General features: G+C 40.6%; 1 protein-coding gene across 2 annotated transcripts in view; it reads right to left on the bottom strand.

Annotated features, from left to right (window-relative positions):
* Nucleotides 1–25,387, bottom strand: part of macrod2 (mono-ADP ribosylhydrolase 2) — a 370,378-nt gene that overhangs the window by 4,827 nt on the left and 340,164 nt on the right. For both annotated transcript variants that reach the window (XM_026308573.2, XM_026308574.2), the window contains exons 10-15: nucleotides 22,462–22,500; nucleotides 20,705–20,764; nucleotides 16,325–16,363; nucleotides 15,865–15,909; nucleotides 14,414–14,551; nucleotides 13,704–13,766 (exon numbers count right to left, since the gene is read on the bottom strand). In XM_026308573.2, the coding sequence (XP_026164358.1) occupies nucleotides 13,704–13,766; nucleotides 14,414–14,551; nucleotides 15,865–15,909; nucleotides 16,325–16,363; nucleotides 20,705–20,764; nucleotides 22,462–22,500 (384 nt within the window). The remainder of the gene's footprint in view (nucleotides 1–13,703; nucleotides 13,767–14,413; nucleotides 14,552–15,864; nucleotides 15,910–16,324; nucleotides 16,364–20,704; nucleotides 20,765–22,461; nucleotides 22,501–25,387) is intronic.

Here is a 25,387-nt window from a genome sequence, read left to right as displayed (position 1 = left end):
GGATCATTCTAGTTATTTAATTCTTGGATGTTATTTTTATAGTTTTGGCACTAATGTCTGTGCACAGTATTGTTATACCTACTCAGCTAATTGCTAAGATCCAGAAATGTATCATTGCTACAACAATGCAATAGAAAAAGAAATACCAAAAACAATCATCATACTGTACATTAGACAACTACCATCCTTACAGTAGTTCACTGGCTTCCTGCCACAGTAATCTATTAGCAGAAATGTTAGCATTTCCAAAACACAGCATTAAGATCTTCTAGTAATTGTTAGAATTTGGGACTAGCAAAGTAATTACATCAATATTTCTAAAATAAACAACAAAAAACAATTTAAGAGAGTGCATATTTCACAGAACAATCAATAAAGTTTTGAACTGTAAAATGTAAAATGACTTAATACAATGATCATCATGCTAAAGTGAAATACAGTAAGCTGAATCAATAAATACAACAACCACCCAAACCAGGATTCGGACCACCAGGCATCCACTCTCCAGACACAGAGGCAGTCACCAGGCTACCAGACGAAGACATTGCAAACAGAGGTGAGATGATCTACAGCAAAGTACAATAATGTGGATCTCATCATATGACACACATTCTAGTTATATAATGTAATGTTGTTATATTACTGTTTCCAACTATTCTTTATAGAGTTATTTATGAAAGTAAGCACTAAAATTCTCAAATTATTGCTTTCACATATCATAATGTGTGAATACATGTGTGTTCTTGGCTTGAGTTAATCAGCCAGCTATAGTCTATAGAGCTTAATTGTTGGCTCAGTTTGCACGGATCCAGCCAAGACTGAAAGGTTGTCAGAGACTTTCAGCACCATGGACAGAGTCCCAGGTCTGCAGCAGCAGCAGCAGGCTGACTCTTCACCTTTCACCAGTTCATCAATAATCTGCTCTATCATTTATCAGATGAGTACAATATCATTGAAATGCTCTCAACAATCCTGCCTCAGGTGGAGGAGTTTGAGTATCTTGTGATCTTGTTCACGAGTGAGGGAAGGACGGAACGCGAGATTGACAGACGGATCGGGGCATCGGTTGCAGTAATGCAGTCGGTGTACTGGTCCATCGTGGTGAAGAAGGAGCTGAGCCGAACGGAGAAGCTCTCGATTTACCGGTCAATCTACGTTCCTACTCTCACCTATGGTCATGAGCTGGGTCACGACCGAAAGGACAAGGTCTCGGATACAAGTGGCTGAAATGAGCTTCCTTCGCAGGGTGGCCGGGTGCTCCCTTAGAGATAGGGTGAGGGGCTCGGTCACCCGGGAGGAGTTCGGTGTAGAGCCGTTGCTCCTCCACATCGAGAGGAGCCAGCTGAGGTGGCTCGGGCATCTGTTCCGGATGCCTCCTGGGCGCCTCCCTGGGGAGGTGTTTGCTCCGGGCATGTCCCACCGGGAGGAGGCCCCGGGGAAGACACAGGACACGCTGGAGGGACTATGTCTCTCGGCTGGCCTGGGAATGCCTCGGTGTCCCCCCGGAAGAGCTGGAGGAAGTGTCCAGGGAAAAGGAAGTCTGGTATCCCTGCTTAGGCCACTGCCCCCGTGACCCAGCCCCGGATAAGCGGAAGAAGATGGATGGATGGATGGATGGATGGATGCTCTCAACAAAGCCTTGCTTGATTCTTTGAATTTTATTTGAGCAATAAAATCTGTGCAATAAATAGCTTTCTCTTCCTCTTCACACCCACTTTGTCAGTCATCCTCTACTATTTGTGTTGTTTTGAATCAGTGTGGGGTCTCTGCCATAGCCAATAAGCAGCTCAAGAAGTCTTAAGATAAATACGCTATAGGCTGCTTCTGATTGACTGAACAGACCTGATCCAAGCAATCAGCAGTGGGTAGGGCAGGGATAGTCGGACAGCTCTGTATCCACCTCTGATTTAGGCTGTGGGCCGACATGGACCATATAAATTCCTTTTAACCACACAAACAATATCCATCTGAAATGTTACATCCACATAATGACCTTCTTAATGCAAAATCTCTGAAACTGTAGCTCCTTTTCAGTAAAAGGTGTCTCTACTGCCTAAACACTGTTTAAAAGTTATAGAGCAATCTCTCCAGAATTTGAACTAAGAGCCTACTACTTCCTAACACACCATCACAACCACTGTGTGGTTAGGGAAGCTGCACAGAGCATCACTGAAGCCCAAGAGAATGACTGTTGCCTTGGCCTCTAGATGTTCAGTGTGACTGTGCACATCAAAATGCAGTTTTCTTAAAAACTTCTCATAATAGGGTTTGAAATTAATTCACTGCTAACGTCCCAGAGCCTCACAAAGCTCACTTGCAGTGGATCCAAAGACGAGGAGAAATTACACGGTGAGATCAGGTTAGACTGATGGGAAGAGACAGGAGCTGGGGAGAGCAGATTAACAACAGAGTGTATAGGATCTCAGTGAATCAGTACTGCTCCAGCAATAACTTAAATATTTGCACCAGGGTCAGTCACAATTATGTTAAGCTATTGGACAAAACTGTCTTGTGGCCACACATTACAGGCCACTATCTTGATCCTATGCATTATAAAGCCATGGACACAAAATATGTTTTTCTCGAATGTCACCAAAACACCTGTGTACTGGTGCACTGTAGGAATAACAGAGCATAAGGCACCCTCCTGAATGAGATGCATAATTTGACATATATTTGATTTTAGTTGCACAAAAAACTTTTAAATCTAGTGAAAAAGTAACTCTATGTTTAAACTTGTACGCAAGGTAAAACTAATACCCAAAACAAATTTAGTTTTTCTTGCCTTGTTGTTAGAGTAATGTCCGAGTGTGCTCAATACCTGATGTATAATTTTACAGTATCGACCAAATAAGAACCCTATTATAATGATGCAGAATTATCCTTTATTATAAAAGAATCAAAAGAAGCAGATTTGTGATCCGACTGATTTTAAGAGACAGACGTATGGGCATTAAAACTGATGGAGAGACATAAGGAAAGATGCTGTGAACTCTGTGTCTTCATAATATTTGCTTCTGCCTGTGTGCAGCAGCAGCTCAGTGAACCTCTGACTTAGCTCCAGATGTTCCTTACTTCCTCTCTACTAAGTAGTAAGAACACAGTTGTGGTGCTATGGGTAGCATCCCCTTCCTTTAATATCCAGCAGTGATGAAAACCAAGCAAAAAGCTCGAAATTTCAATTGCTTGCCGCCCCAACCTCCCCTGTCTGCCTGAAGCTCGGAGGGAACAGCAACATCAGTCTGTCTCACTCACTAATTTGACTCCTGTGTGCTGACAGTAGAGGGGCAATCATTTAGGGGAGGATGTGAGTGCGCTGCGGTAAACACATAAACAAGATGTGGGGAGAGAGAAAAACAGGCCTTCGTCAAGGTTCTGGTGAAGGAGAAGCAGAGTCCAGAGAGGGCTGATAAGGAAAAGAGGAGAAAAACAGTCAACTGAATTGACTCCCTCAGCAGGAAACTAGACAGCTTACACCAGTTTTTCTTTACAGCTGGGACCAAGGACTGTGAGGGATGCTAGACCGGTGGAAAACTGACATCCTTTACATAAGTAACATTACCAATAGCACAGTGCAATAATACTTAATTACAAGTCTGCATATAAAATTCTACCTAGATAAAAGTACAACACTATCAGCAGCCAAATATACCAAAGCACCAAAGCTAAAAGTACTCAAACACATCTCACATTAATGTATTTTATATTAATAGATCATATTTATTGATGCATTACTGTGATCATCAATTTAATGTTGCAGCTGGTAAAGATGGAGCTAATGTTTACTAACAAATATGCTTTTAATTTGAAGGTGATAAGGTTTTCTGACTATACAGTATTCTGTGTAATTCATGTGATTCCAAAAAGTCCCTAGTAACTAAAGATATAAAGTAAACAGTAGTATGATATTTTCTTCTTAAATCTGGTGAAGTCAAAGTATGAAGTGGCAGAAAAGGGAAATAGTTAAAATGAGATACCTCATGTTTGCACTTAAGTACTGAACTTATGTAAAGGTACTTAGTTATTTTCCACCACATACCAATAACAGAAATTGTATATAAGGGTATAAATACTTAAATGTATTTAATGTCTGGCTGGTATTAAATATGTGCATTCCTCAATGAACTACAGTACTGTAGGCAACCTAAGCAAGTGTGACTTGTAATTAGCATTTAAAAAGGCTCTACATTTTTGTTAATATATTAAAGCTGTAAGCTGTTTATCTTTTTGTTATCTGTCAAGTGATCATGCTATTTCAGAGAAGGTTAAATGACAGATTAATTTAATTTAAGAGCTCAGAGGTCAAACAGAAGATCAAAAAACATGTACCAGACTTTTCTCGTCACTTCAGCCTCTTAGAAGTTCGGTGAAAACAGCCTGGAGACAAAACCCATCAAGAAGGAGGATGAGAAAATTTACACACATAAGAGAAGGGAGAGGAAGGAAGAGAGTTGGGCATAAGTCACCCACATATGCAGACAAGCAGAAAATTACTCCCCTACCACCACCTACCATTCATTTGTTAGACAAGAGGTAGTTAGCGTTTTGTTGGTCAGCATTAGTTTACTGCAGGTTCCTTTTGTCCCTGTGCCACAGGGCATCTCAACGATGATAGAAAATGGGTTTGACTAGACAGCAATGGCAAGTTTCAAAATCATAATTTAATGAATGAAAGATATTTAATTAGCTGTAGCGTTTGTCTTTTAAGTTTTCTCATTATTTCGCATCATGCTTGAAGAGCATTTGTCACGATCTGCAGCAGTTCTGCTTCCGCACCAGTTGTTTTTGTCATTCCAGCTCATTCAGCCCTTGGGATATTCAGTCCCTGTGGGTCACCCACGTGGCAGCATGGGAATTGTCTCTGCTTAATGTTCCAGACAGGAGCCTTTGGCAGAAAAGGAGGTTCCTTTTGTCCCTGTGCCACAGGACATCTCACTGTCTTTTGTTCAACTCTTTCTGAGCAATGGAAGAATGAAAATCAGTGGCTGTGTGAAGTTGTGTCTGCAGTCTACAGTGTCACTTCCCCAGGAGAGTTTCTTCTGTTCATTTGATCCCCTGACCGTGGTGTGGAGGGCTGGTCTGAACAGGTCCTGAACCTTTGATCCCAGCCAGCTCACATAGGTCTCCAGCTGGTCCCACTCAAGCAATGCACATCACCAATAACAAATTTAGTCGAGGAGCCGATGAAAACCCTGCATTCTTTCCCAGCAGCTGCTCTCTGAAAGGAACCTTAAAGTTTACCCAAATTAAATATGGCACAATTAAAACAATACTGACAACATCTATTTCACAGACTCCATAAATGATTTCTACTTTGCTCAAGTTGATCAAATATCTGGTAAAGTTCTGCAGCTTTTAGAAAGCAGACAGGTGGCTAGTGCTTGCTCAATAGCACTTCATCTTGAGAGAATAACTTAAGCAAATGTCAAGGTCAATACCAGTATCTACTGAGAAGCTCCATTCTTTTCAGACGATGGGAGCAGAATTAATTCCACAGAACAAACTGGGTGGTCTATGAGGGACTTGGGCCTGGTCGGCATTGGCCCATGTATATTAAACAAGTATCAAAGAGCCCCTCCTTGAACTTTGCCTGGACTAATAGCTTTGGGCCTGATATGCCGACTGCAAAGATAATTAAAGACATCTCCCTGCTCAAGCGAAACAAGAGCGGGTGGACCTCAACAAGTGCCTGACCAAAAGAACTAATGAGCTGGTAAATGTGGAAAGCAACCCATTTTCATATGTTAATGTTAAGTTTGTAGGCTCACAGGCTTGTGAGAATAGCTTTGCTGCAAGAGGTGCCACTCTAAAAACAGAAAAAAAGAGAATTTGTTGGGGGGAGGGGGTCACCATTTGATAGGCAGAGTTTTCTTTGCTGTGAGATGGAACACTGTGTGACAATCTCAGCCAATTAAAGAGCACTGAGCTGTGACCTGCAGGCTAGGGAGACGAAAACAAGCCTGCTTAGTAAACACTGTGACTGCCCCTCTATACTTCAGACCTCCTCAATATTCTGCCTTTCTTCTCCCTAAGAAAAGGCAGAGGGATTGGGGACATTAAGTAGCATTGTGCTCCCCTGTGGGTTTGGGTAACCCAGCAGTGGTTTATGTGATGGGGTCCCTCTGAGTTAGGTGAGAGTCCTTTAAACAGACTGAGAAGGTCCAAGCTCATTACACAGGCCTGAGCTATGCTTGACAAGATGAGAAAACACAAAGTGCTCTAAATGAAAAGAGACACCATCTGCTTTGGGGCTGAGATTTGTTGGTGCCACAGGTAATATAACTAAGCATGTTGGAGGCCAATAAAATGTAGGTGCATCTGGGATGGATTCTGATCAGTGTCATGAATCAGTTTCGTTAAATATCAGTCATAACTGATTAACTGATTTTAAGCAATAATTGAAATGACAAAATAAATGGATAATCTAGGAAAACCCTATGAGTGCAGAGTGCAGAGTGCTTGTTGTTTATGTAGGTGTGGTCTGGTTGCATAATAGCGGGTACTGTAACTAGTACTGTAACTAGTAAGTCAGGATGGGGTTAAGGAGGGTTATGGGGAATAGAGTCCAGCTGTAAATGCCCCTAAAGTTATGGCTCAGAGAAAGTGAAGATGATTAGAAGACAGAAAGAAAAAAGGAGAAGAGAGAGGGCACAGTGGACGACATATGTTGCAGAAACTGACCGCTGGCAAACCTTTGACAAGACATGGGGTTGAAGAAAAAAAAACTCAGTAAAAGTGTTGACTCCACTGGCAATGTTTTTCACTCAAGCTTTCTTTTTTTAGTCTTTTTCTATTCCCCACTTTGTCCAAGGTAGCGTGATACAGTCAAAGCGGACTGTTGCAACACAAAAAAGATGAATAGAAAGAGTGTGAACACTGAAATATACAGAGATGAAAGGGTGAAAGTGAATAACTGATTAAGTGAAGAAGTGAGAGAAGACAACACAAAAATAGACATGGAAGTGAAAAATGCAAAAGAGACCCCCCCCTGTGTGACCTACATACCTGCTAAACCTGCTGTCAGTGGTGGCCTGCTCCTCTCTCATCACTTGCTGAATTACTTTACATAATCTTTAGACTCTCCCTCTGCTTCTCACAGGCCTGCTGCAGGAAGCCCAGAGCTGTCTTCAGTGTCTATTGTGCTTTACTATATCAAGGCAGAGACAGACAGTCTTGCAAGGGAATGGTGAATGTGACACAAGGTGAGCTGGCCATAACCCCACGATACATGAAAATGGGGCAAGTGTAGAAGCGACATGTTTATAGAGACATGCCTGGGTGCTTGTGTGTCACAGAGGACACGGCTTGGACCAGCTGACTGATTTGCAGTTATGAAGTGATGCCTCTTCTGGGCAGCTCAAGGTTTTCCACAGGAGATCATAGCTCCGACTGGTCAATATAATCAAAGTGTTCGTCTAGACTGCAGTGAAAACCGTGAGCCCTGGCAGAGCAGCTGTCTATCACCGAAAGGTCAGCAAGAGAGCAGCATGATTGGTAGACCTCAGTAGAAGCAGTGAGAGTGTGTCAGCAGCATAGTGTATGGCTGATGGAGAAATATAAAATAAAGCTGTTCCATCAGATACACACATGATTTTACTTCACTGATGTTTTCTGGCCCAGTGTTGTCTAAAGCCATGTTTTCAGTGGTGCCTTACTGTAATATACAGTATTAAATTCCAATAATAATCATAATATTAGCTTGACGTGAATTATACCATATAATTAGAGCTGCAACTAACAATTATTTTAACTGAGTACTTTGCCCATTGTTTTTCTGATTCAATCCCTTGTGCTTATACAGTGTTATAAAATAAAAGATAAAATAGAAAATGTCCTTCACAGAGCTCAAGGTGATATAATTCATTTACTCATTTTGTCCAATAAAACTCTGGCTATTCTGAGTGAAACTGGAGATGCTTAATATCTGAAAAATGCAAGTGACTACAACATTTGCAATCTAAAGGGTTAAAGACTGGTGGGTATTTACGAAACCTATTCCAAATTACCATTTGATGTGCAAAATATTACATCACCGCAATTTCTCAGTTTGGCAGCACATTTACCAACACTAATGATAAATGAGCAGCTGCCGCAGTGTTAATTTGAATACACTATGCCCTGTTTGTGGATGGAGACCAAGTGTAGACAGAATTATAAGTTTTCTGCTACTAAACTTATATTGTTTGAAGAAACAAACGGCCAAATTTCCAAATTGCAATCATACAGTTCTGTGCCGCTAAATCATCTTTCTTTTTGCTCAGTAAGTGAAGAACAGTCTGAGCCACAAGCTTGTAAATGTTTACATTCTCCTGTGGCATCCTACAAAGAGAGATGTGATGTAGAAACAGCCTTTTTCTTAACACTGATGATGTCTCAAATGAAGAACAGCTGCCATGCTGACAAGGGCAGAGGTAAATCTGGTGCTTTGGCTATTTGTATAAATTTACATTCTCTCCTTTCTAATTTCACATCCCTAAACAGGAACACTAAGACTTCATAACCCATTAGATCAAACGTGCAATTTCCAGTGGTACCATTTCTTTTTTTTTTTTCAGCACAAAATCACATTGTGACTCCTTGTGCTACCATCAAATCTTCCTGACTGGGAACCAAGACAGAGATCATTCACTTAAACAGTGTCTTGTATGCATGTGAGACAGAGACTAAAAATGTGTTTGACTCTTTTCAAGCACACAATTGCTGCATCTCTGCTGGCCGGCAAATTTTCATTCTACTTAGACTTGATCCGTTTGCCATTTTTGTGAACCAAACAGAGGGGATAAGAGAGATGATCAAAAGAAGAGCTTCAAAGGAGGAGAGAAAAAGTATGTCCCCCGTAGGCTGTTAGATGAGGCCCTGTCTCTTTGAAGCAGGCTTCTGGGCCAGAGGTGACCACCATAATGGATGCTGTACACATTATTGGGCTGTTCTCCACCTCCAGCTAAACGACCAGAGTCCTTACAAGAAGACCTTACAAGTTCCAGAGGATCAACAGACTGAAAGATTACATTATTTTCAAAACTCATATATAACAAAATTGCCAGGAACCAGTCTGGATTAGATATTTATGTGACTGAAAATTAACAAAGCAGGTCAAAAAAAGGAGTCAAGTGCAGAATGAAGAGCAAAGCCAAATGGAATTCACCGATAAAAGCCGAGTTAATACGGATAAAGATAAGACTGTGTGTAGTCTCCTCATGGCACTCGCACACAATGCCTCAGCAGGGCTGTGATAGGCTGCTGTTGTTCGCGGACTTTCACAGTCAGTGTAATAAGCTATAAAACACAAGCATAACCTAATATCTTCAGCCAGTGGCAGCTTGCTCCCTAAGGAGCCACTCAGTATGTTACAGTATACAATGTTATGCCAAGAGTTAATTGCGTGCTGACAACTTGTAGCCACGGGAAAGACGGCGTTGCTCTCCAGAATTAGATTTACTTCACCGATATCCCATTGTTCGCAAAAGACCAAGACAAAAGGGCACAAAACAACCAATTAAGCAAGGCTTCAAATCCTTTTTGCTATTGCAGATGAAGGAGCAAAAATGCAAAGCGCACTTCAGCAACAACAAATTCTGAGAGGAATAGGCCTATTTGAATGGATTCTGGGATCCATTATTCAAGCTGCTAAAAACATGAATAAAAAAAAAAACTCCTTTGATTTGCAGTGGCTTGTTAAGAAATTTCACTCTGTACTAAAATCTTAAACAAAAATTGACTACACAGAGTCACTGTGCTATGATAGTTTTATGCACCTTGACAATGCCAGTGGCAAGTTTACTGGATATCAGAAGAGCTACTTGCGTTAGCTTGTTTTTCTGTTACACTCCAGCTGTAACACTGAAGAGTAAAATACATAGAGATCAATAATGTCCCCAAATAAGAGTTGCAAAAAATAGAATAAAATCTTCTTCTCATGACACTTGTCAAAGGTGATCTGTTCCAACACAATTTAGGTACATTTTTTTATTTGTAGATCTTACATCCGAGAGAGTGGAGCACATAACATGCATGTAGCTTTCGGGCACCACACGGCCCTTTCGCCTCAGAGCCTCACTCAGACTGTGCCGAGAGTGGTTGTGGCAGAGCTACAGCTCCAAATACAGCAGGGCCATCAATACTTAACATTTCCTGGCCACAAGGGGAACAACATTTGGAGATAGAAATTCTAGACAATCAAGTAACCATAAACAAGTGAACACTCTTAGATAATGAGGATGAACTGGAGCTTACTCGAGCTTTTATGATGTTTGTTTAACAACAGGTGTAAAGAGAGAAAAGGAAACGAAGAAAAACCAAGGGAGAGAAGAGCGGTGAGAATGTCAGCTCCAGCAGCCTCTGGGCTGATGTAATGGTGCCTTGTCTCTCTGCTGTGTTGAGGCTAAGATTGTTGAGATGGCCTGCTGGGTTTGTCTGCCTCTTGATTCTCTTTCTCTCTATCTCCCCTGCCGGGCCTCTCCTGCCTGGTTTTAGTATGCTATTACAGTCTGTCCCCTACTCGTCCGTCTGGTCTGCACCCAACCACGCTCAGTAGAGGCCACCCCTCTAAAGTATTTTCTGCAGCGTCCTTCCATAGTCTGGAAACTGCTGTCACCCCACAGTCAGTCTCTGAAGGAAGCCAACTTTATCAAAGGGAGGAAAATAATAAGATTAATCTGGCCATGTTTTAAAAGGCTGTGCTGATCATAGGCATATACTAGAATGACTAGCAGCATAATAGGAAATCCTGTCACAGAACAGCTGTGCACACATCACAAACCTTATTCAGCTTTGTGTTGGTGCAGTGCATGACATGCACATGCCGCACAGTTAAAACTTTGTCCAAGTTCGATCAGAAAGAAGGATGTTTACTCTGTGTCATTGAGTCTGTGCAGCCATTAAATCTTACCTTTGGAGCTAAGACAATAGCTATCGACTCCTCTAGGAGAATCACGCTGCATGAAGGAAAAACAATTTCTGTTCACAACTCAGATTTATTTATTCCTAGCTTAAGGCAAAGACAGTCTTATTTTAATTTATGGGTGTTCCATGAGCTTACTGAAGCGGGTGCCCACTCTCTCAAGTCACCAGAACAAGGCATGCTGGATAGATATTTCAAACACAACAACAATATACTGTAGCCTCAATTTCCATTTTCAAGTATGTTATGAATATTCATAAAAAAACACAGTTTGGATTCTTACTCAATTTGGTGGAGCCTTTATAACATTTCAAATATCAGACTGAGAATCTCATTGCCTGTGCAGAGAGATAACTAGTATATATAGTGGAACACACACCCTGATATAAAAATACAAATCTCTTCTGTTCCCAGCTCCACACATATATTCTAGAGATCTAAATAAATTCCTCAGAATAAAATATCTTATACATTTATGGATCTCATGATTGTTAGTTGCTTATAGTCTAACATTAAGTAACAGAGTAGAGCTAAGAACAGGACTAAATATGTAAATATAGCTGCATATTTATATGAACGCAACTGCAATGTAAACAACAGATGGCACAGTTGGGTAATATGAACTGATAAAGCATTAGCAAATGACCTGTGCAGTATCCCACATCTTGATTTAATATGAGGGAATGTTTGCAGACTGAACAAATTATTGCATTAGCAAGTTAGGACGAAAGCAAGAGTGAAAAAGAATAAAAGCCAAAGCTGTTTTCTTTAGCTTTGTATTATTTAGTGTGACTGAGCTGGGACTGAGATGCTTAGCTGTGATACACACTTCCTTATGTGCAATACTGAGCTTTGTGACAACAGCAGGGTGTCAACAGACATGGAAGGCAAATGGGAGCACGTGGATACAAATGTGCAAATTCAACAAATATTATTTGCGAACACTGCAGCCACATCTGTCTATAACACATCTGGTAGTACTTGTTCATTTGATTTCAAAAATCTGTATGAATTTGATTCATAAATGTACAAATTTGCTTAAAAAAAAAAAAAAAAAAAAGCTTGATTTTTGATCTTGCCTGCAATCAACTTAAGCCCGAGTCCTGTTTCGGTAAAGACAACATCAGATAGCCAAGAGGGCATGAAGAGAAGAAAACAAAATTAAAGATTGTACCGTAAGCAAAACAAATCACCATCACTTGATTGTGAATATAAGGCAATGCCATACAAACAAAATAAGCTAGTAGGTAAGACTTGGTCCAAAAGACCTTAACACACAAACAAACACACTTTCACTCACGAGTAGGTGTATGCAAATGTGTGTGTATGTGTGTAGCAACCTCATATTCAGCTGTCCTCAGACTGTTTGATTCATTACTCATTCCTCCCATCATTATGAGCCATTTTATTACTCCTTTCAATGAAGCAGATTGAACCTCTATGGCCATGAGCAGGCAGCCTGATTACAGTTATTATTTTTAATAAAGGGTATTGACTCTGGAATCATTTGGTCTTGTCCTGTGAATAACTGGTTATGCATGGCTAAGCCGGGCTGTGTTGGCCTGCATGAGATTCAATATCCAAGACAGTTTAGGTCTGCACTCTCTCCAAGACCCTGCTCCTCTATACAAAATGCAATCTGCCTGCAATCAGGACTGACACCACTGTTTACTGCTTGACAGTGCCAGCACATACCCCATGGTAACCTGAGATGGTGACAGGCACTGCGGGCTCAAGAAAGACACAATCAACAGGCTGGAGTGAAGCCTTCCAGTGATGGAAAGCCTGTAGTGTTTGTAGGATGTATTCCGATGGCTTTTCAGAGAGGATGGAGAAGCCTATCTCAGAAAGATCTATGTGGAATGTTCACTCTCACCCAAAATTAATTGAATGTCAGTCAAAGAGAAATAGAGGTTAGAGAGAGACTGGGACCTTTTGTGTAAGTGCATTTGTGGGAGAGGTGTGGCTTGGGTTAACAAATCTAACCCTCAACTTCTTTATAGAATACTCTTACCCTGTGACAATACAAGCCCAAAAAAAAAAATCTGGGATAAAAATGCTAATACCAAATACCAAAAAGTGCCCAAGTTTATGCCGAAGTTTGGCGCAGTGGTAATAGCGGTGGTAATTCAGTTTGTGGTAATAGCGGAGGTCTGCAGCAGAAAGAAATACTATAAATGTGACTTTAAATACACAGACAACACTTTTTAAGAGAGTTGTTGAAAAAATACAGAATACGTCAAGGGTTATTCTTTACAAAGCTGTTTTGAAGTACAAACAGCTACAGCTAATCCAGGCTGCTCGTGCTAGTTCTTATGCAAATCAGATGCATAAAACCCACACTGGATTTTGGTATGAGGAAAACCATGCATACATTGGCCTACTTGGATTAAAATGTACAAGCATGGATGAATTACAGACAACTGGGTAGGCACCCCCTTCGATCCTATCCAGCCTCCTCACCGGGTACATATTCTGAAAAAGCCTTCGCCGTGTTCATTTTCAATTCGGCCGTGATTGGCTGCCCTCAGCACCTCCATGTGTTATGTCCCTTAATTAATTACTACCTGTACAAAGTGATATTATGGATGGTAAAGTAGATCCTAGATGCGCTAAGACTAATTCCAAGGGAAATATAGTTTGTCAAACAGCAGACAACAAAAACAACACTGACCTCACTAATTCAATAACCAAGTATACAAATACACCAAACCGAGCAAGAAAATCACATTGAAGTCAGTCAGAGTTTCAGTCAAGTCAAATTAAATCATGTCAAATCAAATCCACACAAATCAGATTTTACCTTCCATCTCCTCAACGACCGTGTCTTCAACTTCTGTCCTTGTAGCAGGTTGCTCTTGATCTGCTGCAAAAAGGGAGCAAAGCTGGGATGTTTGTTCCACTACACATTCACATGACATCAGTGTCTTTGCAGACAGGTGATGGCACCCATGTTTGCAAAAGAAAGCTTGACCTGCCCGTGTCTTCAGTTTAATCAGTGTAGTCAAATGTGTTGTCAACTGTGAGGCTTCGGTGTACAATCTGTTATACTGCACACAATCACAGCCCCAGTTTCTCTGCTTATTCTGTGCTGAGAGATACATTTGCATAGATTCAAACACTGACAGGAAGATATATATATATATATATATCTATATATATATATATAAAACTCTAGGGTAGAAAAGCATTTTTGTGTGTTTGTAGCATTCTATCACCCAACCATGTAATTTTAGACTTCTGGTAAATCAAAAATGTATACATTTGAGTTTTCATTTTGTTTTGCTGTCATTATGTCAACCATCAGAGTCTTATACATAAAACTGACTCATTCATATGTGTTTGCATCTGTGCCCCATGGAAATGAAATAAAAATATGAAACACAATTAAATAAAAGGCATTGATCAAGCCATCTCTTTTTCATTTGGGTGTTAATATGTGTGACAGCTGATGTCTCTGAAAGTTTTTGACATAAAAGGAAAAAACAACCATATGTGTGTTTATGCACATACCTTCCTCTGCATTCGTGTTATTGTCAGAGCCTTTGTCTTCAGCTTTGTCGCTCATGTCTACGTCTTCTTCTTTGTCTTGATTTTCATTTTCAGCTTGATACTTTTCTTGATTAGGCTTCTCGTTTCCTGAATTTTCATCTTTGTGCACAAAAACATTGGAATATAAAAATAAGTAAGTTTTGTTCAGGCACGGGGAGTCAAAGCCTCGACATTAAATTTTGTAACACATGGCAGAAAAACAAGCCCATACTTCATTATTGCTGACAGAAATCTCTCAGAAACATTTTCACACCAAAAGGTTGCTCTTTTCCAGTTTGAAAAGCATGGGGGTTGTCAGGAAAGAAGGAAAAACTGCCAATAAAAAGCCACTGAAGAAAAGGGTTTAAGCAAATTCAAATGTAGATTGCTAAGGCAGCACATTTATGCTGTCAAAGTAGTTAATATATAAAACTTGTCATAAAGGTTGGTATTACACAGTGTGATACAAGGCGGTCGCTAAAAGTTCTATAGTTTGTACTAGTAATTAAAAAAACGAATCAGAGTGTAGAATAAACAGGACAGTACCTGCGCCAAAACAACATACTAATAATGGCCTGTGAACAAAGTTATATGTGACAACGTAGCCCACACTACATATCGAACAATAAATTCATCTGTGGTTTCTGGTTTTAACCTACAATACACATACACAGACAAGAATGATGCATCTGCTGCAATTTTGGATGAATTAGCCTGCAGCTATTGTTTTAAATTGTATAGCGTTGCTCCTCCTAGCTCCCACCTTTTTGTTTGTCTCTCATGAGAAAGTAATTACATATCTCAGGTATTGGATAGCGTCCCAGGGCTGCATTTCCTATAACTCTCACATGGAATATCTGCAAAATTCATGTTCAGAGAGGCGCTATCTGTCAAATCTTTGTCAATGAGATGGGATTTGAATAAAACAAAAACCGAAGACGAGGCACTGCTCACTGCCAGTATGCAAATGCAGAATCTTAATTATATACCAGCAGCACAGAGGATATTCAGAGAAGAGAGATGGTTCTAGCTCAAAGTTAATGGTTGCCCCTTTGTAACACACATACACACATGCTCACACAGTCAAGTCACTTAAGGCTCTCACTGTCAGCAAAACAAAACACATCAGAGTCCTGGGATCTGTTATACAGATGCATTTAGTGCTTTGTATAGTCTTTATTCCTCTGCTGCTAACAAGACTGATCAGTGCAGATATTTAATCAAACTCTTCACTCTTAAGTGAAAACCAGAACAATGAGTTTTTATGTTGCTCAGCTCAAACAATTCCCATTTCCTTTAGAGATAAACATCAGATCACTGTCTGCTCCTTCCTTCTCAGGTAGTGACGTGCAGAGAGAGTAGTGACAGTCTGCACACTGACAGTAACACATAATCCCACCTCTGTCCATGCTGGGGTTGTGTCTATACTGTACCTGGGTTTTGACTTGCCATCTTCACATCTTCATTTTCCTCAGCATCTAGGAGCAGAAGAGGAACAGAGAGGGGAAAAAGAATTGAGTTCAGTGGTAGAGTCTGGAGTTGAACTGACTTCGATATCACCTCAAACAGCTTTTTCATTCCATCTCTTTGTGTAGCTTTGTCTTTGTACTGCATTATGAGAGCAATGGAACCACAAAGACATGCATAAATTAAGTGACAAAAAAAGAAGGGAAAAAGAATGTCACTTCTAAAGCCATACATAATTGAGGGATTTCTTTGTTCCAAGCTTCTGTGATAAGAGAAGTTTTTTTTGTTGGAGTGTTGGCACACAGGATGGAAAGACTGAACTGGAGCGAATAGAAAATTCAATTTTTGATGACAAATGACATCAAGAAGGAGCGGTACAGCCGAGAGGCTCAGAACATGTGTTAATGGTCCGGAAAGCTACATTACCATTGTCACCCCCTTCTTCATCACCTGTTTCCTCTTTACCTGAAAAAGAAGGGAAATGAATCATCAAGCAAACACAAGAATGCATGTGAATAATGTCAGTCATTCGTTTTGAAAAACAAAGCTACCAGTCATACTAATGATCACAAACTGTTCATCTCCAGGCAAAGGATTCATCTTGGGAGAGCTGGCATTACATTATACGGCATCTTCCTGTCTAGCTCCTGTTTCACTAGCCTCACTTTCACAATGTGTTTTTACTGACTGGGTTTCATTATTGATCAGAAAACAAACCATGACAATGGGGTTTTCTGTTCATGTTGGCAAACAAACTCTTCATTTTGTTTAAAATATTTGAATTTCTTAACTTCGCACTTTAATTTTAGCAGTGGGAAGTAAACCAGCATGAATCCAGTATGGCTAAAAAGATATCTGCCTGATGATTCTTAATCTGCATCCGACAACGTCAGCTACCTACCTTCTGTAGCACCAAAGCAAAATATATCCAAAGTATGCCCAATTGATAAAAAAAAGATTTTAACAGTGACATAAGACCAGTTTAATCCTTGCATCGAATGTGTTACCCCCACCCTCCTCACCCTTACGCTCGCTCTCACACATTCTTATGCACCCACAGACACACACACATAAACCAATGACATTTGGGACAAATTGAGTAAATGAAAGCCATGACACCAATAAGAGAACATGCTCTACAATGGCTATTGTGCAGCTTCTATAATTGCTTTTTTAACAAGCTGCAGAGAGAAGCCATTTTTTCATATCTATGCAATTTTGCTCTGCACTCAGAACAATAAAAATGCCAGCATCTATTAAATGGGAAAAAGGCCAGTTCTACCAGTGCAGCATGTTTGTCTCAAGTGCCTCCGTCCATCATGCAGAATGTTGGTGACACACAGTAGATGGCAATCCTTTCTATTAATCATGACTGGCATTTTGAGATGGAGCCACAGACAGGGGGTTGGAAAGAATATTTCATTGGGAAAAGCAGGTTAAGATGAATGCTTCGTCAACCACGGAGTCACCCTATAAATCCTAAATATAATGCATGACTGCTGTATCTGTCTGAAGTGATCCCAAACAACAATGTATCAGATACGACAAAGAGCTGAATGTAATTTCCTCCCTGTTATTTGATCATTCATATTTGGATTATCGAATGGAACAGTCTTCAATTTGTGATAAAGAATGCTAAGGGACAGACCGTGGATAAACACACACATATGCACACAAAGCGGGGCAGGAAAGCATTCTGTGTAGGGCTGATGTGATTTATAATGGTTTGAAGTTAAGTTCAATTAAAACACTCTCCACAAAGGAAAAACTTAGCCAATATCTCCACCAGGTCACTCACTCATCTGTTCCAAACAGCAGGTGGCAGCATTATCACAGCTTTCCTACATAATACACACTGTACTAAACTGTCTTCACAGGCTCTGACACAGTTCACACAGAAGGGCTGGAGCTCAAGTCCACACCTCAAGACTCTTACAGTGTCAGATCTCCCATGAATTTCACTTTCAGAAAACTCTTTACAAAAAAGACATTTACGGTATTCACTTGCACTTGTGGTGAATGAGCAACAGCCTTATACTGTGCTGGGGAATAAAATGTCAAGTCTCACATACACTTAAATTATTTATTTATGTCAAGCTTTAGAGGTACGACAAGGACATAAACAATTTAGATGCTGGTGTATCATGTTCCCTGTATGTTCTACTTGCATCATTCCAGAGTAAACATCAACTACAAATGTTGGTGCCTGGGAAGCAAAAGCAATATTTCATAGTCTGCATTGACTAGAAACATGAATAAATTAATGTACACAAATGACGAACAGATTTAAAAAAAAAAAAAAAAAAAGCAGGGAACTTGAAAAATTCATAAGATGTGTAAAAGAAAGTAAGCTCTGTGAAGACCCACAGCTATCATCCAAAGACGTTTTGTGTGTGAAATGTGTGTGCAAGTCAAGTGCAAATGTGTTTGTGAGCCATGTTTGACAGGTTTCCATGGTGTAAGAGATGTCATGGAGAGACTCACTGTCTGTCCACACACAGTATTATTAATCTGAATGTCCAATCTTATGAGCTCTCTCCATCATCCGCCCCCCTCTCATCCTGAGGTCTTTCCCAGAAAAATCTCAAGCATGCCAGGCAAACAGACCCAGCCAGGCATTGATTTCTGGCTCAGTGTTGACATTTTGCGATGCCCGGTGACATCCACTAATCTCACGAATACCAATCTGATATCAAATAAAAGACACTGTAGGGCTGCGTGCCATCTCAGGTGTGCTCTAATGAGGCTATACTCTACCTCGGTCCTCAGCGTTTGCCTGTGTGCTGTCTCTCTTTCTTTACATAGCTCGCAGCATCTGCGTGCTGTGCCTGTTTCATGTGGATTACATCACAACACAGCTCATTTCACACACACACACATGCACACACATATGCACACAAACACACACAAACACACAGTTAATCTGTGACCCCTTTTTTGCAAATATACTTAAGGGTTATTTGCAGTTGATGAGGGATTGCTTCTTTTGAAGAAGAGTTTAAATACTGTTTATTAAATCTGAACAACTCCCTGGTTGTTGCGTTGGCCTTTAAGTAAACATAATTAGAACGTAGAATATAGTGTTTTAAAATAGACAGGAATGTGTTCTGAATATGAAATATTACAAATGTACGAGGCTTTAAGTGTTTGGAAAAAATCAAGACGTGATCAAAACAAAAAATTACATATATAAAAAAATAAAGCCAATATCGATCAAATTTAATACACAAACTAAAAAAATGGGAGATGTATTTTGATACAGTCTGAGCTTTAACAAAATTCAGAGAAGCTACTGTGTTGTTTGAATGGTTAGTTGTACAAATAGGCTGTGTGCTTTTTTATACAGCTGCGTATTTCCTTCCTTCAGCCTGCGGAGAATGAAGAAGCATTGTGTTTGTGTGGGTACAAAAACATTTGTAAATGTAGCAGTTGTTGGGGGGGGGGCTATAATTACCTTCACTCCACTAACCAGTGTATGTATCAGCGAACAACTGTAGAGAAAGCCTTAATGTTTTCTCTTCATCAGCATCATGGCTAAAAGCTCCTCATGCTTGAGCCATGAATTGGGGCGAGTGAATCCCCTGAGGAGTGTGATGGATGTGATGGATGACACTGAGGCATATTGTCAGACACACTCCAACAACCACACTGCAGAGCATAATTTATTCTAAAAGGTGCTCCACATATTGACTATACCAAACAGGTTGTGCTGGCTCTATAGACGATAGACGCTCTATAGAAGATGGTGAAATACAGTGTGTTTAGGTTTAAAAAAAAAAAAAGATCTTGTGCATGTTTTCAGAAGTGTCTGTCTCACATACAGTAGCTGACTTTGTTTTTGCAGCTTGTGTTTCCTGCGCTTTGTGCTATCTTGACATCTGAGTGGGTTTTTTTTTTTATTATTAATCCTTTCTATGTGCTACATTGAACCAGACCTAACCTTTACAGTGCTGGCAGTACAGAATCATTTCATTCCCTTCCTGTGAGAGAGGTTTTCTCAAGGACTGAGTGTTCTCATGCTAGAAAGCTGTGCCAAGGCCTTTTGTGAATGGATTAGTTACTATTAAGCTGCTGGGCCTGATAAATTAGGATTTATAAAGATTATTACAAAATACTTATGGCCTCCTAATGCTGGTGATTGAATTTGTGAATCATATTGAATTACTGCTGTGGATTATGGAAAGGTATGTTAAATAGGTGGGGAGAAATTACTTATTATGCTTTGTTTAACAACAGAGAATGTATTGACACCCTTGAAGTGACACTGCTATCTAGTTCAGCTTCTGACAGTGAGCAAGAAGAACTGTTTCCCTAAAGAAAACAAGCGACTGCTATCTTCAAAAATTCCCCGCAACCTTAAGGCTTGAAGACAAATGGATGGTGTACGACTTTAATTGCCTACTAACACCCTCCAGTGTAAGAATCTAATTATCTTTGGTCCATCGTATTGGAGAAGCCTGTAATTGTTTCAATATTACACATCCAAAGGGGCTGAAACTGCAGAATAGCCAGATAATGGCTTCTTAAACAAGTTTGCCTCTAAGAAAACATTCTTTTAAAAATGACCAAGCTTCATCTTGTATTCATTTCCCCAAAGAGGAACTTGGCACCGGAGAGCAAGAGAGTACTGACCAAGAACACACTCTATTACTCCATACAGAGAAAACAAAATTTACTGTAAACACATATCAATGCAAATCGTTTCCTCTACAAGTAATGGCACTTGGCACGTTCCGAAAGCAGTCAGCATTAATAACATTAGATTACAAAACACACACATACACAGTCTCACACACATAGGCATACCTCTGTTGCTATCTGCACTTTCTTCCTTGGTTGTGGATTTTGTAGATGGTGGTGTGTCATCTGGAAATAGACAAAAATAAACAGTGATTCAGAGATACAGGAGTGTATTCCCCAACACTATTAGGATGCAAAGGACATGACAGCTTGTCAATTCTAGCTGTAAAGGATGTGATTAAAGCTGACTTTTGGCAAGTCAGACCCATTGTAGCAGTGATTATTCTAACTTGGCTGGTCTGTCTGTGATGACCACACCACACCAGCCTGTGGGAGAGCTCAATGTCTCTGACGCTGTTTGTTGTATACCTGGCTGACAAAAAAATTACTCCTGCGGGAGAGAAAGGAAGAATGTGAGGGTTTGAGACCAACTCCAGAGCACAGTCTGGGACAAAAGCACGATTTCATGTGAGAATGGCAGTCATTCGAACCTTTGAATAGGCTCCAGGCTGCACTGATTCAAACTCTGGCTGATGGAGCAGAATAAAAGGCCAGTCCTTGGCATCAGCGTTGTGGCCCATCAAACAAAGCCAAACTGGACTGGCATGATGATACAACAGAGCTAGGAATTATCAGGGGTTATTTCAGTTGGCTCGATTTGGTCTGGTGCTATGTGATTATACTGTATGCAGTGTAAAATAGCTGGTGAGGAACGCGACAGCAAACAACACAGTCACTCAGGCGCTAACAACAGGACAACTCTCAAACGCAGTTCCTCTCGGCCAGTTCTTTATGATTTAGCCATTACGTGCACATTGTTTCACTCTGGAATATCACATTTTACAGTGCACTTATAAAACACAGCTCTTTTATGTTCACCCAAAATGGAATCTCATTGAAAACGCAGATGCGTGTAATTGGCAAATCACAGGGGTGACTTTGGGAGGAAAAACATTTTGATAGCACCCTAGGTTCAACATGTTCGTTAATCTGAACACTTCCTCCAGCAGATAGTAAAAACTAACATTGTTCTTTGCTTAGTTACTTGCACGTGTACTTATGACATTTTCGAGGGACACAGCTGTTTGACCTGGAGAGCCCCTGCTCTGAACCCCCTTACACCTGGAAAGAAAACCTGCCATTGGGTGCCGTGTACAATCCACTGTGCCTTAGAAAAAACTGCTAGAGGCAATGCACTTCATCAAACATTTCACAAGAATGACATTTGTTGTCTACCAAGGAGAAAGGATAGAGTACCTGCTGGTAAACTCAAATGGATCTATTGTTCCTGCTATTCAAACTATATACACATGTCTAGGAGGTGGTCTGTTCTTGCCATTGCTTATTCGGGACATCAGTGCACAGACAAATGTCAATAGTTTATCCTGATAAGCAGTATCTGAGAGTTTCAGGCAGTGTGCCAAGATCGTGTGCTGATAAAAGCATTATGCGCTGACAGTTGTGTTTGTGCTATCACCTGGCACATGCTGCGGAGGGATGTTGCTCTGCTTTTTCTTTGTCATTCGCTTTAGGTGGTCTGAAGGCATTGTGCCAGTAAGCCGGTAGAAGAGAATGGTGGTGGGAATTAACCGGGTATATAAGCTCTTTTAATGTAATGTACCTGACATTAAGTGTTTTTAAGTTCAGCATATCAGGCTTGAAATTCAATGTGTCACCAAATGAATCAACATTCAATTTCATCCGCTGCATAAAACCTAGCAAATCACTGTCATGAGCTAAAGCGACGCCACTCACTCAGCTTCTGTGTGCTTTAATGGAGGTGTTAAGGTGAAAAGGCAACCATGAAATATTCTGTCACTCACCTCCCTTCGGCTGCTCTTCTGCAACCTCCATGTCATTGTCTGGTAGAGTGGGAAAAAAAAGAGTGTCAAACCACGCAATTTTATAATGTACGATACAGCAAGTCATCAGAACCTGTCTCCTTGAGTATAATGTTAGAGCACAGTATTTTGATGCTATTCTGCTGTGTACTTTATCTGCTTACATCAGTCAATAGACAATAAAAACCAGAACTTGCAATGTTTTCTTGGGATGTGTTTGAAACATGACAGGTTTTCTTTTAGAACAAAAAGAAAAATAAATTCTATTCTGTTTCCCCTCCTCCCACCTCATCACACCAGCTGCCATGCTCCGAAATCTTACCAACAACCCTTCACAGCCTCCATCAGTGCCTCCATCAGACGGCCTTGGATCTGGTAAGTTATTACACCAAATAACTGTGTGGGTGGGTGTGTGTTTAGGGGTCGGGCTGGGAGGGGTCAAATTCATGAGACATTCTTTTTCAATTAAACTACCAGTAGGCTTTGCAAAGGGACACAAAACCTCCCATTTCCTCAAATTACAGGGACTGAAGGCTGAGGTGAACAACTGTGCCTGCAGCTCTTTGATTTTCTCTTTTGTCTATACAGTCGGAATGAACTAGTAGTGTTTCTGGGTGGATGAGCTGAGGTGCACAATGGGAGATGAGCTGGAGGGTTTGGATGGTGCTGTAGGAAAAACTGCAGAGTGAGAGTCTGGGAGAGAGGAGCATTAGATGCCTCCTAATAGCTCCCAGTTCCCATCTTACAAACACAATCACACACATTCAGATCATGCACAACTCCTGTGTGCCTTCAGATACTTTGACTCACATCACTATACATACAGTTTGTGCGTACTTGTATTTTAATGCGCACAGCTCATACCGTATAAATGGAATATTCAGTTTGAGCACATGTATCGCATATATCTGTGCATGGCTGAGCGTGACTCTGAGCAATGATTGCACTGTGGTTAACAAGCAAAAGCAAGTGTTAGCTTTGATGAAAGACTGTTGTCATCTGTTCTGTAGAAGTGTAACCATCAGTGCTCCCTGTGGATCCAGCGACAGGCTTTTCTTTTGTTTAACACTGAACAAAAGGGTACAGTGCATTAATCTAACCCTGCTTGGGGAAACAAAGGAAGACCCACTGATACAGTATAACAATAGAGTAAAACTGGAAACATAGGGTGTCTCAGCTACTGCCACATGCTATAACAGTATTATCACTGTTCAACACTGCTGTCAGCACAGGAAATGTATGTGATTTAGTCTAGAATAATGATATATGACACCTTTGTTTTGTTCCCTTCTTCTTTCTCGGGGTAACGACTACATAGCCACATGGTTAGAATCACAGAAGGGATTCATACAAACTGGCTCGCTTGATCTTGGGATGAACAAAAACCATGATATGAAACAGAAAAGAAACAATTACAGAAGAGCTGACCAGTAATTTGACATTTTGGGAAACATGTTAATTCGCTTTATTTCTAAGATGAGTACCACCTTCATGCCAACTTCAGCCCAGCTTAGCATCAAGACTAGAAACAGGGGCTTAGCTAGCCTAGCTCTGTTCAAAGGTAAAAATGACCACACACAGAGTCTTTGCTAAAACTCAGAAACCCCTGTGAAACCATACTTGGATTTTGGTGTTTTGTTTAATATAAACAAATGAGATATAATGGTTCTATTAGTGAGAATTAGAGCTGCTGGTAGGCAGGTGTTTATAAACTTTGGACAGAGCCAAACTAGATGTCCCCCCACACTCCAAGTGTTTTTACAAAGATAAGCTGGCACAGCTGCACTTTGACTGGACATATATGTGAGTGATCCAGTGATCCTTTCATCTAACCCTTAAAAAAGAGGATTGATTTTGATTTTTTTCTTCAGTCTTTCTTCAGTCAGGACACAGTTCAAGTTTTAAACGAAACTGTACCACAGCCAAGCAAGTTCTAAACCTCTCAAATATCAAAAAACAGCCGTGTCGAGCCAACACTGAACATGATGATAAGCAGGTAGTCGGGATTTGTATTTGCTATTCTGTACATGTTTGTGATTTATGCACAAACGCGAACATTTTCACATATGATGTGCAAAAGCTGATCCCCATATCTGCTAAAACTGACTGGAACTCTGGGCCAGTATGCTTTCTGGCAATCACATTACTAACACACCATGATCTCCTCATTTTCCTGCCCCAAGGGATAGCCTCATGAAACCGACACAGACTTCATTTTCACCCTTCACAGGGTTCCTATAGCCCTTCATATCCTCCTTACATGTGTGTGATAGAGGTGTGTGCATACCACAGCTTTACATCTTCCAAAGCAGGGGGGGGGGGGGGGGGGGGGGCTGGCGATGGGGGGGATGCTTCAGTTATGGAAACTTGGAGACAGGTGTGTAGGTTGTGGTGTTGGAAGAACGGAGCATATTTAGAGCCATGTAAATAAACGTCAATTGGAAAGTCAGTAAAACAGTTGGAGAGAAGGCAGAAGCCACTGCTGATCTGTGGGCTGTGTTAATATTGTCAGTGCTGTGGCTGATTGAGGAGAAGAAGAGATGGAGCCCAGCTTGTGGGCAGCCACCCGAATCATATTAGTGGAGGAGTGCACCCAGCATCAATTTCAACACGATTTTACTCTACAACCACAGCTGCCTGACTGCTTCCATGCTTGACAAATAACATGTGCCAAGGCAAGTATGTGGTCAATCACAATCTATGAAGCAATCTCAGTACTTAATGGAATCATGTCATATGATAATTGTATTGATTAAACTATACATGCTAATTAATGGTTCTATTTACTTGATAGCCTACAGTATTTAATAAATAAAACAATTTTTAACTTTCTACTTTTCTGGTTGGGGTTTCTAGGTGGGTGGATTCCTTCCAGTGATTCAAACACTGATGATCCTCATAACCAGAA

This window comes from Mastacembelus armatus, chromosome 15 (assembly GCF_900324485.2).
Source record: "Mastacembelus armatus chromosome 15, fMasArm1.2, whole genome shotgun sequence".
Classification (NCBI taxonomy): Eukaryota; Metazoa; Chordata; class Actinopteri; order Synbranchiformes; family Mastacembelidae; genus Mastacembelus; species Mastacembelus armatus.
The sequence above is the reverse complement of the archived record's forward strand: the minus strand, read 5'-3'. Positions and strand labels throughout refer to the sequence as shown.